This window comes from Stegostoma tigrinum, chromosome 5 (assembly GCF_030684315.1).
Source record: "Stegostoma tigrinum isolate sSteTig4 chromosome 5, sSteTig4.hap1, whole genome shotgun sequence".
Classification (NCBI taxonomy): Eukaryota; Metazoa; Chordata; class Chondrichthyes; order Orectolobiformes; family Stegostomatidae; genus Stegostoma; species Stegostoma tigrinum.
This window is the reverse complement of record NC_081358.1, coordinates 2,189,778-2,216,287: the sequence shown is the minus strand read 5'-3', so window position 1 is coordinate 2,216,287 and position 26,510 is coordinate 2,189,778. Positions and strand designations below refer to the sequence as shown.

Here is a 26,510-nt window from a genome sequence, read left to right as displayed (position 1 = left end):
GAGGAGAGACTGACTCATCAGCTGAGGGAGGACGGTATGTGGTAATCAGCAGGAGGTTTCCTTGCCCAAGTTTAACCTGAAACCATCAGACTTCATGGGGTCTGGAGTCAATGTTGAGGATTCCGAGAGTAACTCCCTCCCGACAGTATCTCACTGCGCCGCCCCCTTTGCTGGGTCTGTCCTGCTGGTGGGACAAAATATATCCAGGGATAGTGATGGTGTGTCTGGGACAGTGTGTGTGAGGTATGATTCTGTGAGTATGACTGTGTCAGGTTGTTGCTAGACTAGTCTGTGAGACTGCTCTCCCAGTTTTCGCACTAACCCCCAGATGTCAGTGAGCAGGACTTTGCAGGGTCCACAGGGCTGTTTCTGTCATCGTCATTTCCAGTGCCCAGGTCAATGCCGGGTGTGATCTGTCTAGTTGCATTTCTTTGAGACTTTGTTGCGATTGGTACAACTGAATGGCTTGCCCAGCCATTTCAGAGGCCAGTTGAGAGTCAATCACATTGCTGTGGATCCGGAGTCACATGTAGGCCAGACGAGGTGAAGCTTTCAGATTTCCTTTCCTGGAGGGCATTAATGAACCAGATTAGATTTTCCAACAATCGGCAATGGTTTCATGGACATCAATAGATTCTTACTTCCAAGTTTGTTTCTGTTGAATTCAAATTCCATCATCTGCCGTGGAGGGATTCGAACCTGGGTCTTCGGAACATTATCTGAGTCTCTGCATTAATAGTCTAGCAATGATACTACAAGGCCATCGCCTTCCCCCAGTGCAGCATTGTCAAAGGGTCAGTGCTGAGGGAGTACCGCACTGTCGGTGGGTCAGTGCTGAGGGATGGCTGCATTGTCGGAGTGTCAGTACTGAGGCAGTGCCGCACTGTCGGAGGGTCAGTACTGAGGGAGCGCCACACTGTCGGAGGGTCAGTACTGAGGGAGCGCCGCACTGTCAGAGGGTCAGTACTGAGGGATGGCTGCGCTGTCGGAGGGTCAGTACTGAAGGAGTGCAGCACTGTCGGAGGATCAGTGCTGAGGGAATGCCGCACTGTCAGAGGGTCAGTGGTGAGGGAGCGCTGCACTGTCGGAGGGTCAGTACTGAGGCAGTGCCGCGCTGTCTGAGGGTCAGTACTGAGGGAATGCCGCACTGTCGGAGGATCAGTGCTGAGGGAGCGCAGCACTGTCGGAGGGTCAGTACTGAGGCAGTGCCGCACTGTCAGAGGGTCAGTACTGAGGGAGTGCCGCACTGTCAGAGGGTCAGTACTGAGGGAGTGCCGCACTGTCAGAAGGTCAGTACTGAGGGAATGCCACACTGTCGGAGGGTCAGTACTGAGGGAGTGCCGCACTGTCGGAGGGTCAGTACTGAGGGAATGCCGCACTGTCAGAGGATCAGTGCTGAGGGAATGCCGCACTGTCAGAGGGTCAGTACTGAGGGAGTGCCGCACTGTCGGAGGGTCAGTACTGAGGGAATGCCGCACTGTCAGAGGGTCAGTACTGAGGGAATGCCGCACTGTCAGAGGGTCAGTGGTGAGGGAGCGCCGCACTGTCGGAGTGTCAGTACTGAGGGAGTGCCGCACTGTCAGAGGGTCAGTGCTGAGGGAGTGCCACACTGTCAGAACTGCCATCTGACAGGTAAGATGTTACACTGAGGCACATCTGTACCCTTTGGTAGATGTATAAGATGGAATGGCTCAAAATGGAGGAAGATTGGGTATGGGGCTCCTGCCTGGTGTCCTCGAATCAAATTTTATCTCTGAATCGTGACCTCTGTAACAGCTTATCTGGTAATTATCGCATGCTGGTGGGATCTTGCTGTGTATCTTTTCCTATGTTAGGACTTTAACTGCACTTCAAAAAGTGTGTCAAAGACTGAAAAGTGCATTGCATCTTCCTGAGATTGTGAGAGGTGTTTAATAAATGGAAGTTTTTATCTATTTCAAAGCAGTGTATCTCCTCAAATACTAACTTCAGAACCCAGCATTTGAATTCACTCAGATGTCTAACTCCTGGTAACACCAGGAGTTTAATTTATTGTTTAAACCTTTGTCAGTCACATTTCAATTAGTTTTAAAATAATATTTTAACAACCTGAAAGCTAATATTGTTTCATAGAGCTCATTGCAGGAACAGCTATAAAAATACATCTCACACAGGAGTGTGATTAGCAATCTACAGTTAATTATTGTCACTCCAGGTGGCACAAAGCTTTCAAAGTAGAGTAAAAGACTTGCAGATTTTGAAAAAGCAAAAATTAGAATATATCAATAGTCTTCTGCACTTCAAGCCACAGATAAGCGGTCTACTTTGCCTCTAATGGAGGCTGTTTATTGGATTTTTTTTCCTGTAACTCCAGACCGGCCTTTGTCTATATCTCTGTGCCTTGATCAGTCTGCCTGGGCGGCTAGCCCATCATCTTCTCACCCTGTCCCTATAAAATGATTGGTGGGCGAGTGCCAAAATCACTGCATGTGCCTCGGTGCAATTCTTACTTTAACAGAATTCCTATGAAGCACCATGGGAAGTTTTACTATGTTGAAGATGCTATATAAATGCAAGTTGTTGCTGCTTTCAGATTGGATCGGGCTAGTGATCCTCAGTGAGCCAAAGGTGGAAACTTTCCATCTGGATTAACTTTAAAGCTCTCTCCTGAATCATTGTGAAAGAAATGCCTGACAGCGCATTGCTTGAGCTGCGTGTCACATTATCAGCATTCTCACTGCAAATGCTGTCTTCTTTTCCCACTTATTCAAAAACCCACTACTGCCTTATAAAACTGGTACTTGTACTATTGGCTCTTCAGCTCAAACTGCCTACACAGCATCACACAATAGGGGTTCTGCTTCTTGGCAAGAGGAATCTCAGAAAATGAGGTTCACCCCCTGCAATTCAGGAGAGCCAAGCTTCATTTCAGAGTACCCCAGCAAAATCTGATCATTAGGCAAACAGATGTGCTGGATAAATGTCCAATTAGGTTGCCAAGGAAGCTGACATCTCGGATACAAAATCTTTCAAACCATCCATACAACACAGACTTCAGATATTTAACTATCCATGAGCTGCTGGAGAATTGATACACCACGATCACTGCTCATTGGTACCAGTCCAGGGTGAGGAAAAACAACCATAACATTAAAAACTGGAGCAACTTCATATGGAAGTAGAAACTGAGCAAGTATGGTTACTTTGTTCCAAACAAAATAGAGAATTTCCTTCCAAAATAGGAAGTGTTGGCAAAGTTAATCTCGAAGGTTAAAGAAAAGAGCACAGATAATGGATGATTGTAAAATGAAAAAGCACTCAATATTTTCTTCCAGCTGTTGGCTCGTTAACTCTTAAAAATTAATCTTCTGGTATTACTTCATTCCTCCAGTGTAGTCTCTGGTCTCAGTCTGATGGGAGGACCTTCCTGCGCATTAGCTGCTGTGTCAGTTTACCATTATCTGACCTTGGGGACAGCTCCCCTAAAACAACATCAGCAATAGAGCCGTAATGAGTTACTTCTGCCATCAGTATGGAAACACATTCACGCAGCACAAAACAAACATTGAAGGGCTGAAGTGATTTCATGCCAATTAAAACTGTTCCTCTAAAATATTTATTTAATTTTCATGAAATATAGGTTATGTCAAGCATTAAATATTCAGCATTCTGTCGCATCACTGTCATACAGGTACATCTTCAGTTAAAGCACTGAAGCAAGTTGCTCAGGACCTTTTAGGGAATCTGCCTTCCCAAGAACTAAGACACTGCCCTCCTGAATTTCCCTGTTTGTGTGACGTACTTCATGTGACAAAAGAGTTTCAATACGGTACCTATTCCACGTTAAAGTCAAAATGAATTCATTAGCAACATAACCATTGAAAACTCAAAACTGTCATTTTCTTTATTTGACTCAAGTTCCAATTTAACATTTTGTGGAATGTTGCCGAGGATGCTCCCAGCTGCCTGTAATGAATTTGGAAATTTGGACAGGATAATCAGGGGAGAGAAAAGAGAGAAAGGGAGAGGACCTTGAGGAAACAGAAGGCCAGAAGGAACAGAGGAGAGAGAATAAAGTTGACAAAGTGTAGACAGAAAAATAGGAAGACTATGACAAACAAAAACTGGACATTGCTGGAAAAGCTCAGTAGGTCTGGCAGCATCTCAGCACTGACCCTCCAACAGCACAGCACTCCCTCAGCACTGACCCTCCGTCAGTGCAGCACTCCCTCAGCACTGACCCTCCAAAAGCGCAGCACTCCGTCAGCACCGACCCTCCGACAGTGCGGCGCTTCCTCTGTACTGACCCTCTGACAGTGCGGCACTCCCTCAGCACTGACCCTCCAACAGTGCGGCACTCCCTCAGCACTGACCCTCCAACAGTGCGGCGCTCCCTCAGCACTGACCCTCCAACAGTGCGGCACTCCATCAGCACTGACCCTCCGACAGTGCGGCGCTCCATCAGCACTGACCCTCCGACAGTGCGGCGCTTCCTCTGTACTGACCCTCTGACAGTGCGGCACTCCCTCAGCACTGACCCTCCAACAGCGCGGCACTCCCTCAGCACTGACCCTCCAACAGCGCAGCACTCCATCAGCACTGACCCTCCGACAGTGCGGCACTCCATCAGCACTGACCCTCCGACAGCACAGCACTCCATCAGCACCGACCCTCCGACAGTGCGGCGCTCCCTCAGTACGGACCCTCCAACAGCGCGGCACTCCATCAGCACTGACCCTCAGTCAGCGCGGCGCTCCCTCTGTACTGACCCTCAGACAGTGCGGCGCTCCCTCAGCACTGACCCTCAGACAGCGCGGTGCTCCCTCAGCACTGACCCTCAGACAGTGCGGCACTCCCTCAGCATCGACCCTCAGACATTTCGGTGCTCCCTTAGCACTGACCCTCTGACAGTGCAACACTCCCTCAGCACTGACCCTCCGACAGTGCGGCATTCCCTCAGTACTGACCCTTTCACAGTGCGGTGCTCCCTCAGCACTGATCCTCCGACAGTGCGGCGCTCCCTCAGCACTGATCCTCCGACAGTGCGGCGCTCCCTCAGCACTGATCCTCCGACAGTGCGGCGCTCCCTCAGCACTGACCCTCCGACAATGCGGCGCTCCCTCAGCACTGACCTTCTGACAGTGCAGCACTCCCTCAGCACTGACCCTCTGACAGTGCCCACTCCCTCAGCACTGACCCTCTGACAGTGCGGCACTCCCTCAGCACTGACCCTCCGACAGTGCGGCACTCCCTCAGCACTGACCCTCTGACAGTGCGGCACTCCCTCAGCACTGATCCTCCGACAGTGCGGCACTCCCTCAGCACTGACCCTCTGACAGTGCGGCACTGCCTCAGCACTGATCCTCCGACAGTGTGGCACTCCCTCAGCACTGACCCTCTGACAGTGCGGCACTGCCTCAGCACTGACCCTCCGACAGTGTGGCACTCCCTCAGCACTGACCCTCCGACAGTGCGGCACTCCCTCAGCACTGACCCTCTGACAGTGCGGCACTCCCTCAGCACTGACCCTCCGACAGTGCGGCACTCCCTCAGCACTGACCCTCTGACAGTGCGGCACTGCCTCAGCACTGATCCTCCGACAGTGCGGCATTCCCTCAGCACTGACCCTCTGACAGTATAGTAGTCATTTGTAATGGTCTGTAATTTCTGTGCTGAAGTTACTGGAGTGGAACCTGAACCCACAGCCTTCTAGTTCAGAGACAAGTGTACTACCAGCTGTTCCCGAGCCGAGTTTGAGCGTTCATGTTAGTTTGAAGATTGTCAGTAATACCTTCTTACTTTTTCCAGGTATTGTGATTTCATGGGATGGAGACAGTTTTGTGGAAGTTCTGGCAAATCCAGGATTGAAAGGCAAGCTTTGTGGTCTGTGTGGGAACTACAATGGGCATAAACGAGATGATCTGATTGGTGGAGATGGCAATTTCAAGTTTGAAGTTGATGCTTTCGCTGAATCATGGCGAGTGGAATCAAACAGAATTTGTAACAGACCCCAGCGGAGATTACGACCGCATCTATGTTCGGGGGTTGTAAAGGTGAAGTTCCGGGCTCACAGGGAATGTCAAAAACTGAAGTCCTGGGCCTTTAAGAACTGCCACTCAAAGGTCGACTATGTTTTGTTCTACAGGTGAGCATTTCCTGCAGGATTGTCTGTGGTAAAAGGTAACTCCGATCCAACCTGACCAGAGTGCTCTCAGATTCCCATTTTAAAAAATCAGTCTTCTGTTAAGAGATTCCTAATAACTGAGCACTGTGTCCAAGCTTCAGATCATTTGTTCTAAGATCTCTTCATCTGGATTAGCACCAGGTTTAATTTGCTAATGACTCCTGTGAAGCACCTAGGGATGTATTACTGTGTTAAAGCTGCTGTATTAGTGGGAGGCAGCCTGGCCTCTATGTGACTCCATTCCGACTGCATGTGGCAGATTCTTCACTCTGAAGTGGGACAATAAGGTTTGACCAGCCATTCAAGAAGGTTCACTTAACACTCTCTAAGGCCCGGGTAATAAATATCGGCACTTATCAGGAATACCCACATCCTGAGAAGAGATTTTAACAGTTCTGCTGACTGTCAGGTAGCACTAAATAATCCCCTGTCCCAGAGAGTGGGCAGCCCCTCCCCACCCATTGTTACTGATGTGGGTGGATGGGGGTGTCTCCCTCTCTCAGAGATGACTTATTTAGACTCTGATTGCCCAGGCCTGCCCTCGGTCAGTGTGGGATGTGTGAGCAGGAGGAGTTATAAACATTCCACAGTCCCTGTGTTAAACTGTCACAGGGAAGGGATAATGCAGCCTTGGCACGGTACTGTTATATATATGTGAACCAGTCACACATACACTTCGGAGAGATTTTTTGCCATATTTTGAGTTTTAAATTCCTGCATAGAGACAATATTCCTAAATACATGTTAACCCTGTTAGGGCACAGTCTGAAGTTAATGAACAAATCCTAACCGGCCTCCTCCCTCTTGCTCATTCTATTCCGGGAAAGATTTGCTAAATTCAGTTTGAAGGGACTGAGAAGGTCAAGTATCAGGAATTTGGCTCAACTCCCCAGCAATGGTGAGGGAACCAGGCCTTGCTGTGCAGGCAAGTAACCAACATTGGGTCTGTGAATTCAGGGCATTGAGTTAGTTATCTAGTCTGGGACTGGAAACATGTGTGGACCTGGATTGGAAAAAGGATGGTGATCTCTTTCCCTAAAAGGCATTCATGAATCACATGGGATTTTATGACAATCCAGTGGCTTCATGCTGAGCTATTTCTTCCTGGTTACAAAATATCAAGCTTCATGAATTCATATTCCGAACTCTACATATCAGGTACACAAGTACTAATGAGATTGATGATATTTTAGTACAAGCTTGCTGAAGTAGATTATGTGCTTAATAGACCAAAGCCATGTTAAGAAATAAGGTTGCGATTCGGCTGTGATTTTAAGGGGAATTGTGATAATTTGCTGAAGTGTATAGTGTGTTTCAATATATCCACTATAGTGATCATGTACGATTTTCTGTTGAGTGTGTGCAGTGCACCATGTTTGCTAACAGCATGGTCAAATCCTTGTTAGAAACACTCAGTGAGAGACACTCATCCTCTGAGGCAGCAGTTAAAACGATATGTGAAAAGTGTCAGATCTGGACCTGAGTGAGTCACCCAGGAAGAGATCACTGGCTCAGCTTAAAATGAGGAGACAGGCTTTACGTTTCACCGAGTTTACAAACTGATGGATTAGTGAGGTACTATCAGCCATCTCAAACTCTGCTGAAAGTCAACAGGTTCGATGTCATTTGATGGTTTCAGGGCCCTGTCACAGTCTGCTGCATTAAGTTAGTGAGCCATCCTCGAGAGTAATAAACACTTCACTAGACAGGGATGAGAAAGTTATTGCTCCATCTAGTGCTCACTTAGATCATTGCAATTTCAAACATAAATTCCAGTATCCCTGCGATTAGCTTGTCTGTTGCAGATATATTGTGTGAGACACGTGAAAGCCAACATTAAAATTGTACGATTCACTGTGATCCTGCATGCTCAGAATGCACTCTGACTCTGCACATGAGACATTAAAAATCTGAGCATGAGCTGTGATCAGTGCCTGACAGAGCAAGATCCTCATTCGCGTCTTAGTGAGCTCTGAATGAAAAGATACCTGCAATACATAAGGAGGCCATTCAGCCTGTCATGTCCATGCTGGTTTTCTGCACAAGCAACTCAACTGGTGCCACCCTTCCCCATTGCAATGTAACTTTTTTCTCTGAAGGTAATTTCTGAAAGCCATGATTGAACCTGCCTTCAGCACACTGTTCAGTGCACTCCCGAACTGAACTTTTCGTTGCATCAGGAGATTTCTGACATGTCACAATTAGCTGTTTTGCCATTCACAATAAATTGGTGTCCTTTGGTTTTCAACTTGATTTGCTATTGGCAACCAAACAGTTTCTGTCTTAACTGTGCTGTGCAAAACTCATATGATTTTGTACATGTCCAATCAAATCTCCTCTCGGCCTTCTCTTTAAGCCCCAGCTTTTCTGACCTATTCTCATAACCAGCATTCCTTCTCATTTTTTCTTCATCTGCACAGGCCTGTGAGGTGCGCATGCAGCAGCGACCTCTGGAACTGCAAGTTAATGAAGCAAACGGAGCGGTAGTGCATGTGTGCAGCTTAGAGACAGCACTGCTTGTAACTGAATTCACTTGACCCTGCAAATCTTCCTTGTAAACCTTTTCTGCACCCTTTCTTATACCTTCTCATGTTCCCTAAAGTATGGTGCCTAGAAGTGGATTGAACTAGTGTTTTCTGCAGGTTCACCAGCATTGGCCTAGTTTTGTACTCTGCCTCTATTTATAGCTCTGTTAACCCCTTTCTAAAACTATCTTGCTAGCCTCAGATTTGTACAGATTTTCCCCCAAGTCACCTTCTCCTGCACCTATTTAGAACTGTGCCTTTCCTTCCATATTGTCGTTCCTCGTTCTTCCAACCACTTCATACTTCTCTCCATTAAATTTCATCTGGCACATTTCACCAGCATGTCAGTTCCCTATTGAAGTCTATTGACATCCTCCTCACAGTTCACAATTCTTCCAACTCTTGCGCCATCTACCAGTTTTGAAAATGTGTCCAGTCCAACCATCTTTGAGTCATGAACATAGATTAAGAAAATCAGGGGTCTTACTATTGATCTGTGATCCGGTCCATTGTAGACCATCTTCCAATCCAAAAAAAACCATTCACCACTACCCTGTTCTCTGCCACTCAGTAAATTACTATACTCTTACTCCAAGGGTGTTAATTTTACTGATGACACAGTGTATACTGTGGCTGCTTGTCAAATGCCTTTGGAAGTATATTACGCCACATCGACCTTCTCAATTAACTCATCAACTATCTGAATCTCAAGTTAATTGAATACAATGACTTTAGCAAAGCCATACTGATATTCCCTAATAAACTTAGAACATAGAACATAGAACATTACAGCACAGTACAGGCCCTACGGCCCTCGATGTTGTGCTGACCTGTCATACCGATCTCAAGCCCATCTAACCTACGCTATTCCATGTATGTCCATATGCTTGTCCAATGACGACTTAAATGTACCTAAAGTTGGTGAATCTACTACCGTTGCAGGCAAAGCATTCCATTCCCTTACTACTTGAGTAAAGAAACTACCTCTGACATCTGTCCGATATCTTTCACCCCTCAATTTAAAGCTATGCCCCCCTCGTGCTCGCCGTCACCATCCTAGGGAAAAGGCTCTCCCTATCCACCCTATCTAACCCTCTGATTATTTTATATGTTTCAATTAAGGCACCTCTCAACCTTCTTCTCTCTAATGAAAACAGCCTCAAGTCGCTCAGCCTTTCCTCGTAAGGCCTTCCCTCCATGCCAGGCAACATCCCAGCAAATCTCCTCTGCACCCTTTCCAAAGCTTCCACATCCTTCTTATAATGCAGTGGCCAGAACTGTACGCAATACTCCAAGTGCTGCCGCACCAGAGTTTTGTACAGCTTCACCGTAACCTCTTGGTTCCGGAACTCGATCCCTCTATTAATAAAAGCTAAAACACTGTATGCCTTCTTAACAGCCCTGTCAACCTGGGTGGCAACTTTCAAGGATCTGTGTACATGGACACCGAGATCTCTCTGCTCATCTGCACTGCTAAGAATCTTACCATTAGCCCAGTACTTTGCCTTCCGGTTACTCCTACCAAAGTGCATCACCTCACACTTGTCTGCATTAAACTCCATTTGCCACCTCTCAGCCCAGCTCTGCAGCTTATCTATGTCTCTCTGCAACCTACAGCATCCTTCGTCACTATCCACAACTCCACCAACCTTAGTGTCATCTGCAAATTTACTAACCCATCCATCTACGCCCTCATCCAGGTCATTTATAAAAATGACAAACAGCAGTGGACCCAACACCGAGCCTTGCGGTACACCACTAGTAACTGGTCTCCAGGATGAACATTTCCCATCAACTACCACCCTCTGTCTTCTTTCAGCAAGCCAATTTCTGACCCAAACTGCTATATCTCCCACAATTCCATTCCTCCGCATTTTGTACAATAGCCTATTGTGGGGAACCTTATCGAATGCCTTGCAGAAATTCATATACACCACATCAACCAGTTTACTCTCATCTACCTGTTTGGTCACCTTCTCAAAGAACTCAGTAGGGTTTGTGAGGCACGACCTTCCCTTCACAAAACCGTGCTGACTATCCCTAATCAATTTATTCTTTTCTTGATGATTATAAATCCTATCCCTTATAACCTTTTCCAACACTTTACCAACAACTGATGTAAGGCTCACTGGTCTATAATTACCAGGGTTGTCTCTACTCCCCTTCTTGAACAGGGGAACCACATTTGCTATCCTCCAGTCGTTTGGCACTATTCCTGTAGACAATGACGAGTTAAAGATCAATGCCAAAGGCTCGGCAATCTCCTCCCTGGCTTCCCAGAGGATCCGAGGATAAATCCCATCCATCCCAGGGGACTTATCTATCTTCACCCTCTGTAGGATTTCTAATACCTCTTCCTTGTGAACCTCAATCCCACCTAGTCTAGTAGCCTGTATCTCAGTATTCTCCTCGACAACAGTGTCATTTTCTGGAGTGAACACTGTCAAAAAATATTCATTTAGTGCTTCCCCTATCTCATCTGACTCCACACACAACTTACCACTACTATCCTTGTTTGGGCCTAACCTTACTTTCGTCATTCTTTTATTCCTTAAATACCTATAGAAAGCCTTAGGGTTTACCCTGATCCTATCTGCCAACAACTTCTCATGTCTCCTCCTGGCTCTTCTGAGTTCTCTCTTTAGGTCTTTCCTGGCTACCTCGTAGCCCTCAAGTACCCTAACTGAGCCTCCACATCTCATCCTAACATAAGCCTTCTTCTTCCTCTTGACCAAAGATTCCACCTCCTTCGTAAACCACGGCTCCCGCACTGTACAGCTTCCTCCGTGGCTGACAGGTACATACTTATCTAGGACACACAGGAGCTTTTCCTTGAATAAGCTCCACATTTCTAATGTGCCCATCCCCTGCAGTTTCCTTCCCCATCCTATGCTCCCTAAATCTTGCCTAATCTCATTGTAATTGCCTTTCCCCCAGCTATAACTCTTGCCCAGTGGTATACACCTTGCTTTTCCATCACTAAAGTAAACATAACAGAATTGTGATCGCTATCACCAAAGTGCTCACCTACTTCCAAATCTAACACCTGGTCAGGCTCATTACCCAGTGCCAAATCTAATGTGGCTTTGCCCCTTGTTGGCCTGTCTACATACTGTGCCAGGAAGCCCTCCTGCACACACTGAACAAAAACTGACCCATCTATAGTACTCGAACTATAGTGTTCCCAGTCAATATCTGGAAAGTTGAAGTCCCCCATGACAACTACCCTGTCTCTCTGACTCCTATCGAGAATCATCTTTGCTATCCTTTCCTCTACATCTCTGGAACTATTCGGAGACCTATAGAAAACTCCCAACAGGGTGACCTCTCCTTTCCTGTTTCTAACCTCAGCCCATACTACCTCAGTTGACGAGTCCCCAAACATCCTTTCTGCAACTGTAATACTGTCCTTGACCAACAATGCCACACCTCCGCCCCTTTTACCATCTTCTCTGTTCTTACTGAAACATCTAAATCCCGGAACCTGCAACAACCATTCCTGTCCCTGCTCTATCCATGTCTCCGAAATGGCCACCACATCGAAGTCCCAGGTACTAACCCATGCTGCAAGTTCACCCACCTTATTCCGGACGCTCCTGGCATTGAAGTAGACACACTTCAAACCAACTTCTTGCTTGCCGGTGCCATCTTGCTTCCCTGAAACTTTATTTCGGACCACCCTACTCTCAACCTTTTCTATAGTCGAACTACAATTTTGGTGCCCATCCCCCTGCTGAATTAGTTTAAACCCACCCGAATAGCCTTAGCAAATTTCCCCCCCAGGATATCTTGTTACTTTTGGCCAGGATTATTGTTTTTAAAAGCTTCTCCATCATTGAAGTTAAACTCACAGGCCTACAGTTAACACAGTGTGGAGCTGGATGAACACAGCAGCCCAAGCAGCATCAGAGGAGCAGGAAAGCTTGATGTTTCAGGCCTAGACACTTCATCAGAAATGGGGGAGGGAAAGGGGGTTCTGAAATAAATAGGGAGAGAGGGGGAGGCGGATAGAAGATGGATAGAGGAGAAGATAGGTTAAAGAGGTGGAGATGGAGCCAGTAAAGGTGAATGTAGGTGGGGAGGTAGGGAGGAGATAGGTCAGTCCAGGGAGGACAGCCTATAGTTACTGCGTTTGTCCTGATGTGCTTTCTTGATCTGTAACGTTTGCAAGTCTTCAATATTTCGGCCCCAACATGCCTAAAGAGGATTGAAAATATGAATGTCAATGCCTCGACCACTTCCGTTCTTCTCTCTATTTTTACATGCAACTGATCCAGTTTTGGTGAACTGGCTAAGCGCAGCAAATGCTCTCTTTCTTTATCAATTTTAGTCCAATGTCTCAACTGCCTCAATTCTTTTTCTTCACATTTAGAATTTGCCTAGCCATTGTTCCAGGAGTTCAGTTGTGTTCTTCACGATCTTCCTTCTGTCTGTCAAGGAAGAAAAAACTACTAAAAAGAAATAGATTCTTTTCAAATAGCCCAAAGGAGTGAGGAATAGGTTTGGCTGTTTCATGTTTTATTATGAATTCTTCCAAATTGTGCATTTTTTCTGATTTAAGTTATGAACTAATGACACGCTAATTTTCTGGAACTTGTTAACAAGCAAATTTTGAGTTCCTTTTCGTAGAAATTGTGCTCTTGAAATGTCTGATTATATTTAGGCAATTGAACTTTCTCTACTCTTGGCTCTAAGCCATGTCCCAATTCTCCACTAGGTGGCAGTGTGAGTGCAGGACATGGAAGTTGGCAGAAGTGAGTCTGACTTTCACTTTGATAAATGCTCATCTCATTCTATTACTCCCCGTAATCATAAGGGGCTATTCCTGCAGGAATAAGGCAGCTCCTTGTTTTCAGCCAAGGGCAATGAACAACCTCATAAAATGCTAGCCTAAATCTGAAGCTTAATTTAAACTAAAATGTAAAAACATTGCTAATTTTTAAAATAAATAAATTAACCTGTGCTCAAATTTTGCTGGTTGACCTTTGCAATGGAAATGGCTGTACCTTTAAACAGAAACGGGAAGACAGATTGTCATTAATTTAGTGACTGAGGGACAGATACACTGGCATCTAGAATGAGAGATAAATATGGTGAGGCATTGAGCATATAACAGAAGGATGATTCCTGAACATTGGCACGTGAAATTCTCAGCTTGCGTTTTAGACAAGTTGCATGTGGTTGCAGATCCTTTTTTGAACTGTTGCTTTCTTGACTCCTCCATCTAATACGTAGTTTGTGTTGCTAACAGATCCTGTCTCACAGATATGTGTGAATGCCCGCTACACAAGAACTGTTACTGTGAGTCTCTGCTTGCCTACATGCGGGCCTGTCAGAGAGAAGGTGTTCAGGTTCACTGGCGCCCAGAGATGAGCTGTCTCGGTAAGTTCACAGCAATGGCCAAAAAATAAGCAATAAAGAATAGCGGCAGGGGCAGGTCATTTAATCACTCAGTCATTTAATGAGAACATGGCTGTCTGATAAAATCCTCCTCTCCACTTTCCTGCATGCCATTTCCTCCTTTGTAGATCAAAAAATCTGACTAATTCAGCCTTGTAATACATTCAATGATCCAACTTCCATTGATTTTTGTGGAAGAAAAGCCCAAACATTACTTAAATCTCTGGGAGAAGGACTTCTCTGTCAACCCCCATTGGAACTGTAAACATCATAACAAGATCAGCTCCCATTCTGTTGAATTTCAATGAATACAGGTAGATCCACCCTGCTCACCCTTACCTCATGAAGCAAACCCTCATCCCAGAAACCAACCAAAGGAACTTCTTCTGAACAGCTTCCAAAGCAAGTTTCTCATTCCTTAAATAAGCTGACCGAAATTGCATGCAGTACTCTAGGTGTATAGTAATATGTGTCAAAGTTAGGTGGTTTTATTAACTGCATTTATTTACAAGGCACGGTAAGAGATGATATTGTGGTGGAACTATACAGACTTAGGCTTCCATTCCATGTGACCTGATGCACATGCTCAGTACGTACTGTAAGAGTAAAAAATAATTAATCTTTTACTCCACGACATTTGGTTTTGCTATGAGCAATGGTAGCAACATATAAATACAGCAAAGAATGATAGATGCTGGAAATCCAAAACAAAAACAAAAATTGCAGAAGAAACTCAGCAGGTCTGGCAGTATCTCTGTTGAGACTCGTGTTATATTTCCCTAAATGTCTGCCACTGCTTTTCAATTCTCCTACTGTTAAACCTATTTTCCTACTACACTTTAGCCAATGGTCTTCATGCTCTTATATGTGCCCCAATTTAAGACAGTAGTGTCAGATCCATATTGCTCTCTTTCAAACTGGATGCAAAATTCTAGCACATGAATATCGCTCAATTAAAAGCCTGAGCACTTAAGAAAAGTCATATTGGACACAAATCTTTATATCTGTTTCTCTATTCACAAGTGCTGCCAGACCTGCTGATGTACTGCAGCATTTTCTGGTTTAATTTATGTTAATGCCACTCTTGCCAAGAGGATCTAGGACATTATTCATTAATCCATTACACATAACCAGGCCCAAAGTAGGCTGGTCCCTGGTACAACTGAGAACATAGTGGTTGTAAGAAACTGTCTTAAATGCATTTTTTGAACTCAGTATCCTGGTTTGCCCAATTGGTGAACGTTTTTAATAAAAAGAGAAACTGTTGGAGAAACTCAGCAGGTTTGGCAGCATTTGGGAAAGAGAGAAAAGATTTAATGCTTCAAGACTAATATGACTGTTTTGTTCTGACTCAAACCATTAACTCTTCTTCTCTTTCCACAAATGCAACCACACCTTCAGCTTTTCTCAAACAATTTCTGTTTTTTTTCAGAGATCCGGTGTCAGCAGTATTTTGCTTTTTGTTTGATATTTCCTATCTTCACCCGAACTGATTCTACATCTTGATTTTCTGAATCAAAATCATTTCTCACTGATCTCATCCTTTCCTAATAGACCTTAATTTCTTTCCTTTTGTCAATCCAAATCCACCCTTGAATATTCAAATCCCAGCCTAAGTCACTTCACAATCTTGCCTTTGTAATGCCTATCATACCATACTCATTTCTTTTCTAATTGTGACAACAATTCATTTGTGCAATTAATGTTGTGAGTGTTCAGATAAAGAGATTTCAATTCTGTCGTTTTAGCATTTTTCTGACTCTGACTTTATGTTTGTACACTCTCTTCCTGTCAGACTCTGGTTTTTATTAACTGTATAGTTATCCTGCATGAGGAAATAAGCAAACCTGCATGGGCTTAATCCCTACAAGAGCATTTGTAAACTTTACCATGTGTAATCACTGGAGATCTGGGAAGAGTAATATTTGGGAGCACCTTTTCCCAATTTTACCCAGGGTTTGGATTGGTGGGTTTGCACAGAGTCCATAATTGTAGATTATGTCTTCACTTTTTCAAACATTTTTCCCAAACATTATCAGCTGACTGTAAAACATTTGCATTCTGAGAGTTTGGGCAGCATTTCATCTCTTTGTTCAGCAGATATTTGTATCTGCAATGAGAACTTTTGATTCCGAGTTTCTGTACACTCGACAGTTCCTGTTTAAAATTATTCAAACATTACTCACTCACCAAACACAGCACATCCTATTTCATTGCATAACTTTTCAAAAATGGAAATATTTTGCCTTCATCTGGTTGCATTCTGTTCGATCAAGTATCTCTGCTGTAGTCAGAGAAAATGGTTTCTCTTCCTATTGCTATGCGTTTATTTCTAATATCCCCAAAGATCTATTCTCCGTCCCCCATCCCATACGTGTTGTTTTTGATGATGTTATCTGAAAGCCTAGCATTAGGGTTCACATATATGCTGATGACACCCAGCTCTTCTAAACATCTCCACTGTCTCCAAATGGATAAGCAAAAAGCTTTGCTACTTACTCGTTATGAAGAATGAGAAGATTATCTTCTGATCCTGTGATAAGTGCTGACAGAGGCAGGTGTTTAAAAGATTTGTTAACCCATTTAGTAATTTCTTGACCTCAGAATTTCAAAATGCAGAAGTCCATAAGTGGCAGATTACTGAAGTTAATCGTAAAAACCAAAGATAGATCTTTCACTTCACAACAATAGACAAAATATGTCAGTGTTCTAAATCTTTATTCATTCTCTTCTCAGCTACCCAGTGTAAGCATGGTGCTGTATATGACACATGTGGTCCAGGCTGTTCCAAGACCTGTGAGAACTGGAATGAAATTGGCCCTTGCACTAAGCCATGTGTGGCAGGATGTCATTGCCCAGCAAACATGGTACTTCACAGAGGACGATGCATAAAGCCAGCCTTATGTCCCCGGTGACACAGTTGGGGACCTCTGACCTCACAATCAATGGTGATGATTAAAAAGCAGTTTCTTTCACCAGCCTTGGATTGACTGCTCTGATGTTGTAACTTCAACAAAGAAAGAAGAATGCATGTATATTTTCAGTATGAGCTAATTGATGATTAACCATTGGAAAAAATATATAAACTGATTCTGAATGTATAAACAGACTAAACCTTTAAATTAATATAAAGAGAAACAAACTTAAGCCAGTCAAAAATCATTTATTGTACTGTTTTCAACATTTAAAATATTTCAGAAGTCAGTGTTCAATATTTAAATATTGGCCATTGCACGTTTCTGTGGTGAGCTAAAGAAAATTTAACTGCAAGAGTGAAGAATTAGCAGCTTAAAATAGTGCATGAATGGAGGGCACACTCTCCTCACTAGATCAACATGGTTAGAAGTGTGATCTTGTCTCTGGAAAGATGCAAGACTGAGTTTTATTTGATAACAACAAGTTTTGTTCATTTTCCATCCTTTGTGAAGGCAGATGATAAAGGAGCTTCACGATGGGCAATGTCTTTAACATCGCGATTGCCTTTTTCTGAAATTCCCTCAGATTCAGGTTGGCACACAAAACGAACAAGTGTGGACAAAACTTCAACTTCCAGATGTTGGGGGAACAACAGCTGGGTCTTTGTCCCAGAGCTAATGGGAACTGCAGATGCTGGAGAATTCCAAGATAATAAAATGTGAGGCTGGATGAACACAGCAGGCCAAGCAGCATCTCAGGAGCACACAGCTCAGGGACTGAAAGCATTCTGTTGCCTTTTCTCAAGAACTACTGGCTTGATGCGTTTTAGGATTATTTGTTCGTAGATCCAACTTGTGAACGGATCCAGTCAACATTATCCTCACTAATAATTACAGAACTCACTATACACAGAAAGTCAAAGTGACTGCAATGTTCATAAACCAATAAGGAACACTGCCTGGTGTGGAATGTATCTGGTGTATGTCTCTGTTATTCCTGTTTAGAATGGAACAGGATAGTCTGATGCAATGTGTTTCCACTTCTCACCCTGTTCCAAACAGGAATTAATTGTTGGAAGAGCACAAAACAGAAATAAACATCAAGTTGGTACAAGATTGATTCAATTTGAAGTTACCAAAAGACGATTGCTCAACTTAAGGTGCAAGGTTTGTTTTCTACACCTGCTTATTGTGGTGTGAATTGTTATTTATTTATAGAAGGCAAATATGTCTGTGAATGTGGTCACATTCCATATTCTGCATGAAAACCCAGTAGCTACAACAGCAGTCAAGAACAGAGATGACAGCACTATTTCATTCAATGTAGCATTAAAACATTTTGGTGACTTATTTTGTTTATTGATATTTTTGTATATTTCATAAATTCTAAAGGGCATCTGGGTTAAATGTTGGCACCTGCTAGTGACCAGTTTTCTGTTGTCCATGTGACAGACAGTATTTCATCTTTTTAAAAACATTTTTTAAAATATTATTAAGAAAATACCCTGCTTGGAACAACAAAGTTTCAGTTGAAAGGCAACATCCTCTTCATTATTTTTTTAAAGATAATCTGATTGCTACATTGTGTGTTAAGATTTAACTAAATTACTTGGTCAACATTCCTTATTCACTTTTGTTAATTGTCATAGTACAATTGTAGAGTTCAGCTACCAATGCTTTATAACTCGTAGCATCTTGTGTGGAACAAACACAACCTTGAGGAAAATTTCTGCAGTTTGTGTTTCTCTGGAAAAATGAGCGAAGATATCCCATGCAGAGCACAACTGCGACTGTACCTTCTTCCTGTGCCATTAGTATGTTTCATGTCCCTGGTTAAAATGCTTGTAAAAGTTGTGTTAGATCTATTGCCTGTGCAAAATAGAACCACATTCAGAAATCCCAATTGTGACTGATCACATCAACCCTGCGTAGTCAATTTATTCAAGTGCACAGCAATCAAATAAAGAGTGAGAGACAGACAGTTAGCTACTGCCAATAATAAAGATTCTTTAAAAAAAAACACTGATCTGAATTTACAGGAGTGATCCTCTTGGCTCCTCCTTATAAAACCATGCTACCCTCCTCTTCCAGACCCATCTCTGCCCTGGTCAGGGAGTAGTTGATGGTCTAGTGGTATTATTGCTAGACTATTAATCCAGTAATTCAGCAAATGTTCTGGCGACCGGGTTCAAATCCCACATGGTGGAATTTAAATTCAATTAAAAAATGCTGGAATTAAGAATCTACACATCATCATGAAATCAGGGCCAATTGTCAGAAAAACCAATCTCATTCACTAAAGTCCTTCAGGAAAGGAAATCTGTCTCCTTCACCTGGTCTGGCCTATATGTGATTCCAGGCCCACAGCAATGTGGTTGATACTCCATTGCTGTCTGAAATGGCCAGGCAAGCCATTCACTTGTACCAATTGCTACAAATTCTCAAAGAAATGAAACTGGATGGATCACCTGGCATCGACCTAGGCCCTGGAAAAGGCAACTACGGCCGAAACAGCCCTGTCAACCCTTCAAAGTCCTCCTCACTAACATCTGGGGTTAGTGCCAAAACTGGAAGAGCTGTCTCACAGACTAATCAAATGACAGCCTGGCGTAGTCATACTCTCAGAATCATACCTAACAGACAATGTCCTAGACACTGCAATCGCCATCCTTAGATATGTCCTGCCCCACTGTCAGGATAGACCCAGCAGAGATGGTGGTGCATAGTCGGGAGGCTCTGGAAGGCCTCAGCATCGACTCAGGACCCTAAAGGACACAGCTGCTATACTGGGTCTGTGGCAGGTGGTGAGGGAACAAACAAGAGGGAAAAACAAACTTGACCTTATCCTTACCAATCTGCCAGCTGCAGCTGCATCTGTCCATGACAGTATCGGTAAGTGTGACCATCACACAGAGCTCTGCCTTCACACTGAGAATAACCTCCATCATGTTGTGTGGCACTAGCACTGTGCTAAATGGGACAGATTTCTCACAGATCTAACTGGACATCCATGAGGCACTGTGGGCCATCAACAGCAGCAGAATTGTAATCCAGCACAATCTGTAACTTAATGGCCCGGCATATTCCCCACTCAGCCATTACCATCAAGCCAGGGGATCAACCCTGGTGCAATGGAGAATGCATGAGAGCATGCCAGGAGCAGCACCAGGCATACCTGCAGATGAGGTATCAACCTGGTGAAGCCACCAAACAGGGATACTTGTGCACCAAGCTGAATGAGCAGCAAGTGACAGATAGAGCTAAGCGATCCCATAACCAACGGATCAGATCTAAGCTCTGCAGTCCTGCCACATCCAGTCATGAATTGTGGTGGACAATTAAACAACTAGGCACAGGCAATAAATGCTGGCCAGCCAGTGATGCCCACATTCCACAAATGAATAATTTTAAACAGTCTCCAGTTCCATCCCAATGAGATGTTAATCTGTATCTTTGCCTAATGCACCCTGTAAATGAACTGATCTCCCCCAGGAGTTTAAGGGCCCTAACATCCGAGAGCTCAAATTCCACAGCAGAGATCCTACTCCTCTTCAAAGTTGTACAGTGAGATTTCTTACACACACCTGCCAGACCATACCCTGTTCTCATATGATCCAAAAGACAGCCCCTCTTACTCTGATGCAGTCCCTTCGTGCTGCCGGTAAAATTTTGTATCCAATTTTGTGGAATGAAGCTTGATCCCACTACCGACTGACTCAGAGACATGAGTCATGGCTGAGGGTGAATTTTTGAATTATACAGGAACTAATGTGCAGGGAAGGAATCCTCATTGATTATTGGAATACGTGCTGTTAAGACAATGAAGAGACAAAATAAACAAAAACTTGATACAAATGACCTTGTCAGGTATTTTTTTAATAACAGCCAATAGAACAATTCAACTAATGTTTGATAAAAAGCAAATGCTGTATTCAATGACAGTCATGAAAGGTGCCAAATAAATGCAAGTTGTTATTTTCAAGCATTGCTCATCTTTTGGTGTTGATTACTGAATGACCAGGATACCACAGCAATGAGGTCAAGCATGTTGCAAGTGTCTTAATCTCAGCAGGTATAAGCTCCAGAACTGCCACAACAGGAATGTGCTCTTATTCCTTAAGTGGTCTATGTTTGAATGCAGCAAGACCTGGATAATATCCACTGACAAATAATATTTGCATCAATATATTGCCAGCCAATACATTCAAATGAGAGAATCTAACCATCACCTCTTGACATGCAATGACATTACAACTGACCAGAACTATACTGAATTAGCCACGAGATTACCGTGACTACAGCAGGTCAGGGGCTAAGAATTCTGTAGTAAACAGCTCATCTCCTGATTTCCCAAAGCCACTCTACCATCTACAAAGGACACATCAGGAGTCTGATGGAATAGTCTCCATTTGCCTGGGATGTGCGCAGCTCCAAAAACACTCAAGAAACTTGTCACCAGCCAGAACATACCCATGATTGGGACGACATCCACAAACATTCACTCCCTCTATGCCAATCCTTGGTAGTAATGGTATGTACAATCTATAAGATATACTGCAGAAATTCACTGAAGGTTCCTTGACAGCACTTTCCAACCCATAATCACCACTATCAAAAAAGGACTAAGGCAGCAGATACATGGGAACACTGCGACGTGTAAGTTTCACATCTAGCCACTCTCCATTCTGACGTAAAAATATTGTCACTCCTTCAGTGTTGCAGTGTCAGAATCTTGGAACTCCCTCCCTCAAAATACTGTGGATATATCCTCAGCAAATGAACTGCAGTGGTTCAAGGTAACTTATCATTACCTTGTTTATAGGGATAGATGATAAATTCTGGCCAAACCAGTGATGGGCATATATCAGGAACAAATTTTTTTTAAAAAAGGCATCCAAGAAAAATCAGAGTTACTGGGGAAAGTCAAATATCAAGAAAACAGCTAAAGTGTTCAGAAATTGTAAACAGAAAATTAGATGAAAACAGACAACATTAGAAACTCAACAGCACCTGTGGAGAGAAGAGGCAGTAAAAATAGCAATGACCAAAAGTATGTATGTAGAGGAATAATTGCAAAACTTCATGTTTTACTCACAAAATTTTTATTGAAAATAATCACATATTGCATAACTCCATAAAGACATGAAAATTCTGTTTATAAAGAAACACAAAGATCATATTTCTACATTTGTTTTCATCTTCATTCGCGCCTCCTGTCACTTTCTTCAATCAATTTGGAACATTTCATCTGCACAGCAATGTTCAACCAGAATTGGCTTTGAAATTCCCTTGTTTATCCAAATTAGCATAGATTTCTATGTCCAGTTGAGACTTTTCTTTATCTTTAAGACTTTGTAAACGTCATTCTGAAACACAGGGGTGAAATGAGGGGCAGGCGACTTGGAAAGAATTGAACACAGCGGGGGTTTCATTGCATTGTGCGTATCTTCCACGTCCCAAATTTCTGGCATGCTGCAGCCAGGCCTGTATGAGACAGAAATCTATTATAGTCACCTCCGTACGAAAAGGTTGTGGAAATAATTTGCTTACATCATTTATAAAAAGCTATTTTAACTGAAAGTGGACACAAGTTTGTAATTCAGATTTGGAAGAAGTTGTATCCAGGAAGGTTCATTATATTGATTGGGTTTACGCACTTGTCAGAAACCACTTGTCAGCAGTAAGTTCGTTTAGTGATTCTCATGGTGAACAATGATGTGTTCATTATTTAAAAATTAAATAATTGCCCCAAACTCATTACGAGTATGTGGGATGACTAGGTTAATAACAGAATCAAGACCGACAATGAGGTAGCGCCCTCAGAAATACCCCAGTATGTCCAATTGAATCAACTGAGCAGGGCAATTAGAACAAAAAAAGGCAGAAATAAACCAAAAAGTGCTTCATTGAACTGAACTGAATTTCAGTCCAGCCATTTCCACAAGGTATTTATACGAGCGTATGAATTAGGAGCAGGAATAGATCATTCAGTCCTTCGAGCCTGCATTGCCATTCAATAAAATCATAGCTGATCAGCTGTATTTCACATATCACTTTTGATCTTTGATTCCCTTGTCTATCAAGAATATATTACATAAAATATTCAATGATTCACCTCTCTGCTACCTTCTAAGACAGAGTTCCAAAATTGCACAACCTTCAATGAAAGCAATTCTCTTCATCTGTTTTTAAAATAACCAGAGGGTTAGATAGGGTGGATAGGGAGAGCCTTTTTCCTAGGATGGTGACGGCGAGCACGAGGGGGCATAGCTTTAAATTGAGGGGTGAAAGATATGGGACAGATGTCAGAGGTAGTTTCTTTACTCAGAGAGCAGTAAGGGAATGGAACGCTTTGCCTGCAACGGTAGTAGATTCGCCAACTTTAGGTACATTTAAGTTGTCATTGGACAAGCATATGGACGTACATGGAATAGTGTAGGTTAGATGGGCTTGAGATCGGTATGACAGGTCGGCACAACATCGAGGGCCGAAGGGCCTGTACTGTGCTGTAATGTTCTATAAAGGTCCAGTTCTGGTCGCCCTATTATAGGAAAGATGTGGATGCTTTGGAGAGGGTTCAGAGGAGGTTTACCAGGATGCTGCCTAGACTGGAGGGCTTATCTTATGAAGAGAGGTTGACTGAGCTCGGTCTCTTTTCATTGGAGAAAAGGAGGAGGAGAGGGGACCTAATTGAGGTATACAAGATAATGAGAGGCATAGATAGAGTTGATAGCCAGAGATTATTTCCCAGGGCAGAAATGGCTAGCACAAGGGGTCATAGTTTTAAGCTGGTTGGTGGAAAGTATAGAGGGGATGTCAGAGGCGAGTTCTTTACACAGAGAGTTGTGAGAGCATGGAATGCGTTGCCAGCAGCAGTTGTGGAAGCAAGGTCATTGGGGTCATTTAAGAGACTGCTGGACATTCATATGGTCACAGAAATTTGAGGGTGCATACATGAGGATCAATGGTCGGCACAACATTGTGGGCTGAAGGGCCTGTTCTGTGCTGTACTGTTCTATGTTCTATGTTCGAAGGGTGACCCTAAGTTTAAAACGGTGTTCCCTAGTCCTGGAATCATCCTCAAGGGGAAACATTCTTTCCACATCTATTTTATCAAGACTGTTCAAGACGGTATAAGATTCAATCAAGTTACTTTGAGAATCTAGTGAAACTCCTCCAACAAATTTACATTTGTAATAAGGAGATCAAAAACTGCATGTTGTATTTCAGCTGAGGTCTTATCAATCCCCTGTATAATTGAAACAACATTATTTTACATTCAGTTCCTTTTGGAATAGTGGATGACAGGATTACATGAGCTCCTATTTTAGAAAATAACCTTTTATGAGGCACCTTGTCACAAGTGGTGCACAAGTAGTCCTGTTTGGTGGCTTCACCAAGTTGACACCTCATCTGCAGGTATGCCTGGTGCTGCTCGTGGCATGCTCTCCTGCACTCTCCATTGAACCAGGGTTGATCCCCTGGCTTCCTGTTGGAAATCCAGGAGTAAATCAGCAGGTTCACATTATCGATCAAACACATTACTCCTTCAAAGAATTCCAACAAACTGTGAAAGACCCTTGAAACAAAACATGCTGAATTATCCTGATTACCTCAAGTATTTCTCATCATCCAGCTACAATCTCATTACTGGCTGATTCTAGCACCCCCTCCATAATAAACATCAAGCTAACTGGCCGACAGTCTCCTGTTTACTACCTCACAATTTTCTTGAATAGAAGGCTATAAGGTTTCTATTTTCCAATCTGATCGAATGGCTCCAGAGTTCAGCAAAATTTGGAAAATTAACAACAATACATGTACAACATCATTAACCATCTCTTTAAAGAATCTAGCATGAAGTCCATCAGGACCCCGGAGCTTATTAGCCCATAGCTCCATCAGGTTGCTCAGCACTGTTGCCCTGGCGATTGTGATAGATGTGGTGTGTTTATCCGATGTGGCAATGCTTACTATTTTCACATTTCTAGCTAGCTTCCTCCCATACTCAAATTTCTTCCTCCTGATTAGTCATTCTTGGCTGTTCTTCATATTCTGACTAATCATTTGACCTGTTACTTATCTTTGCACAATGATATGTTTTTTCCTTAAATTTGATGCTTACCTTAACTTGTTTAATTGACCACAGACTGTGGGTTCTCCTTTTGGAACTTTTCTCTAAAGTAGGAATGTACTTTCTTTGAGTATTCTGAAATATTCCCTGATACGTTCTATTTATCTGTTTGGGTTTCCATTGGTTGGTGATGTCATTTCCTGCATTGGTGATGTCATTTCCGGTTCTTGTGTGTGACATGTGTGACATCAACAACGCAGGAAATGACATCACCGACCCAAGGAAACCTAAACAGATAAATAGAAAGCGGGACATAACACCAGCGCTTCATTGGAGGCTCACTGATGATGTTACCTAGAATGGTGACGAAACGTCTGAAAACGAACCTTCCGGCTCAGCGAGCAAACTCACATCCAGAACCTCAACCTGAGCTACAAATCTTCTCAAAACTCGCTAATTTAAAGATCAACCCACACCTGCAGCAGTGCACCTCGGCTGCAGTGTGTAAACACATTCACAGAAGGCTATAGAAGACAGGAATCTAATGCCATTTTAAAGTTATTTTTAAATAAAACCTATAAAACTTGTTTCAGGAGGATCATAGTTAATTTAAACCCAAATTAATCACTGCATATTGAAAATAAATGCGACAGAATTTGTTTAAAAACAAAGTTGCTAGAAAAGCTCAGCAGGTCTGGCAGCATCTGTGGAGGAGAGAAACAGAGTTAACGTTTCAGGACCGGTGATCCTTCCTCAGAATTTGTTGATCCTGTTGCACACAACAGAAACAGTTATCACTGGCAGTGGCTAAGGGGAAAACAGCCAGTCAACTCAAATTTACCTTAAATGAAGAAAACCTTAGATATGAAAAAGGAAATTATTCTGATCAGAAGCTACTTACAAAATTTTAAATTAAATGTTACCTTGTTTTTCTTAAACACCAGGAATCTTCAAAGATAAAATAGTCTACACCCAGTCTTATGAGCCCATTCTTCACCTCCTCGGCTGATTTCCGACTGTACATCGCGTAAACTTGCTTTGTCCTTTCTCTATTTAAGAGCAAAGAGAGGTTTTAACATCAATGTAAACATATGTAAGCGAGGGTAGGAAGATGATGAGCACAGTACCTCCAGAATAAGGATTTAACTGAAGTTGGGTTGAGGAAAATTCAGGGCAGAAGTGATGAAGAAAAGGAGACAAGGTGTAAGGAAGCAGAGAGAGGGCAGGAGAGGGGTTAAAGAGTGAGGGGGGGGATCGGTTAAGGATTGAAAAATTGAAGGGGAGGATGGGGAAGGAATGAAGTGCTGGAATGTAAAGGAACAAAATTAGAGAATGGTGGAGATGATGATTTAGCAGGGGAAAAAGGAGCAAGGGTGGAATCCTAGGTGGAAAATTGAAGGGGTTGGAAAAGTGCAGGAGCTGAGAGGGTGGAT

At 43.3% G+C, this 26,510-nt stretch overlaps 2 protein-coding genes across 4 annotated transcripts in view; one reads left to right on the top strand and one right to left on the bottom strand.

Annotated features, from left to right (window-relative positions):
* Positions 1–20,963, top strand: part of bmper (BMP binding endothelial regulator) — an 84,052-nt gene extending 63,089 nt beyond the window's left edge. The window contains exons 13-15 of the mRNA XM_059645765.1: positions 5,788–6,124; positions 13,940–14,070; positions 16,825–20,963. Coding sequence (XP_059501748.1) covers positions 5,788–6,124; positions 13,940–14,070; positions 16,825–17,003 — 647 coding nt within the window. The 3' untranslated portion in view covers positions 17,004–20,963. The remainder of the gene's footprint in view (positions 1–5,787; positions 6,125–13,939; positions 14,071–16,824) is intronic.
* Positions 20,964–22,088: 1,125 nt separating this feature from the next.
* dpy19l1l (dpy-19-like 1, like (H. sapiens)) overlaps positions 22,089–26,510 on the bottom strand; it is an 82,009-nt gene continuing 77,587 nt past the window's right edge. For all 3 annotated transcript variants that reach the window (XM_048529391.2, XM_048529392.2, XM_048529393.2), the window contains 2 exons: positions 26,001–26,126; positions 22,089–22,487 (listed from right to left, as the gene is read on the bottom strand). In XM_048529391.2, the coding sequence (XP_048385348.1) occupies positions 22,319–22,487; positions 26,001–26,126 (295 nt within the window). In that variant the 3' untranslated portion in view covers positions 22,089–22,318. The remainder of the gene's footprint in view (positions 22,488–26,000; positions 26,127–26,510) is intronic.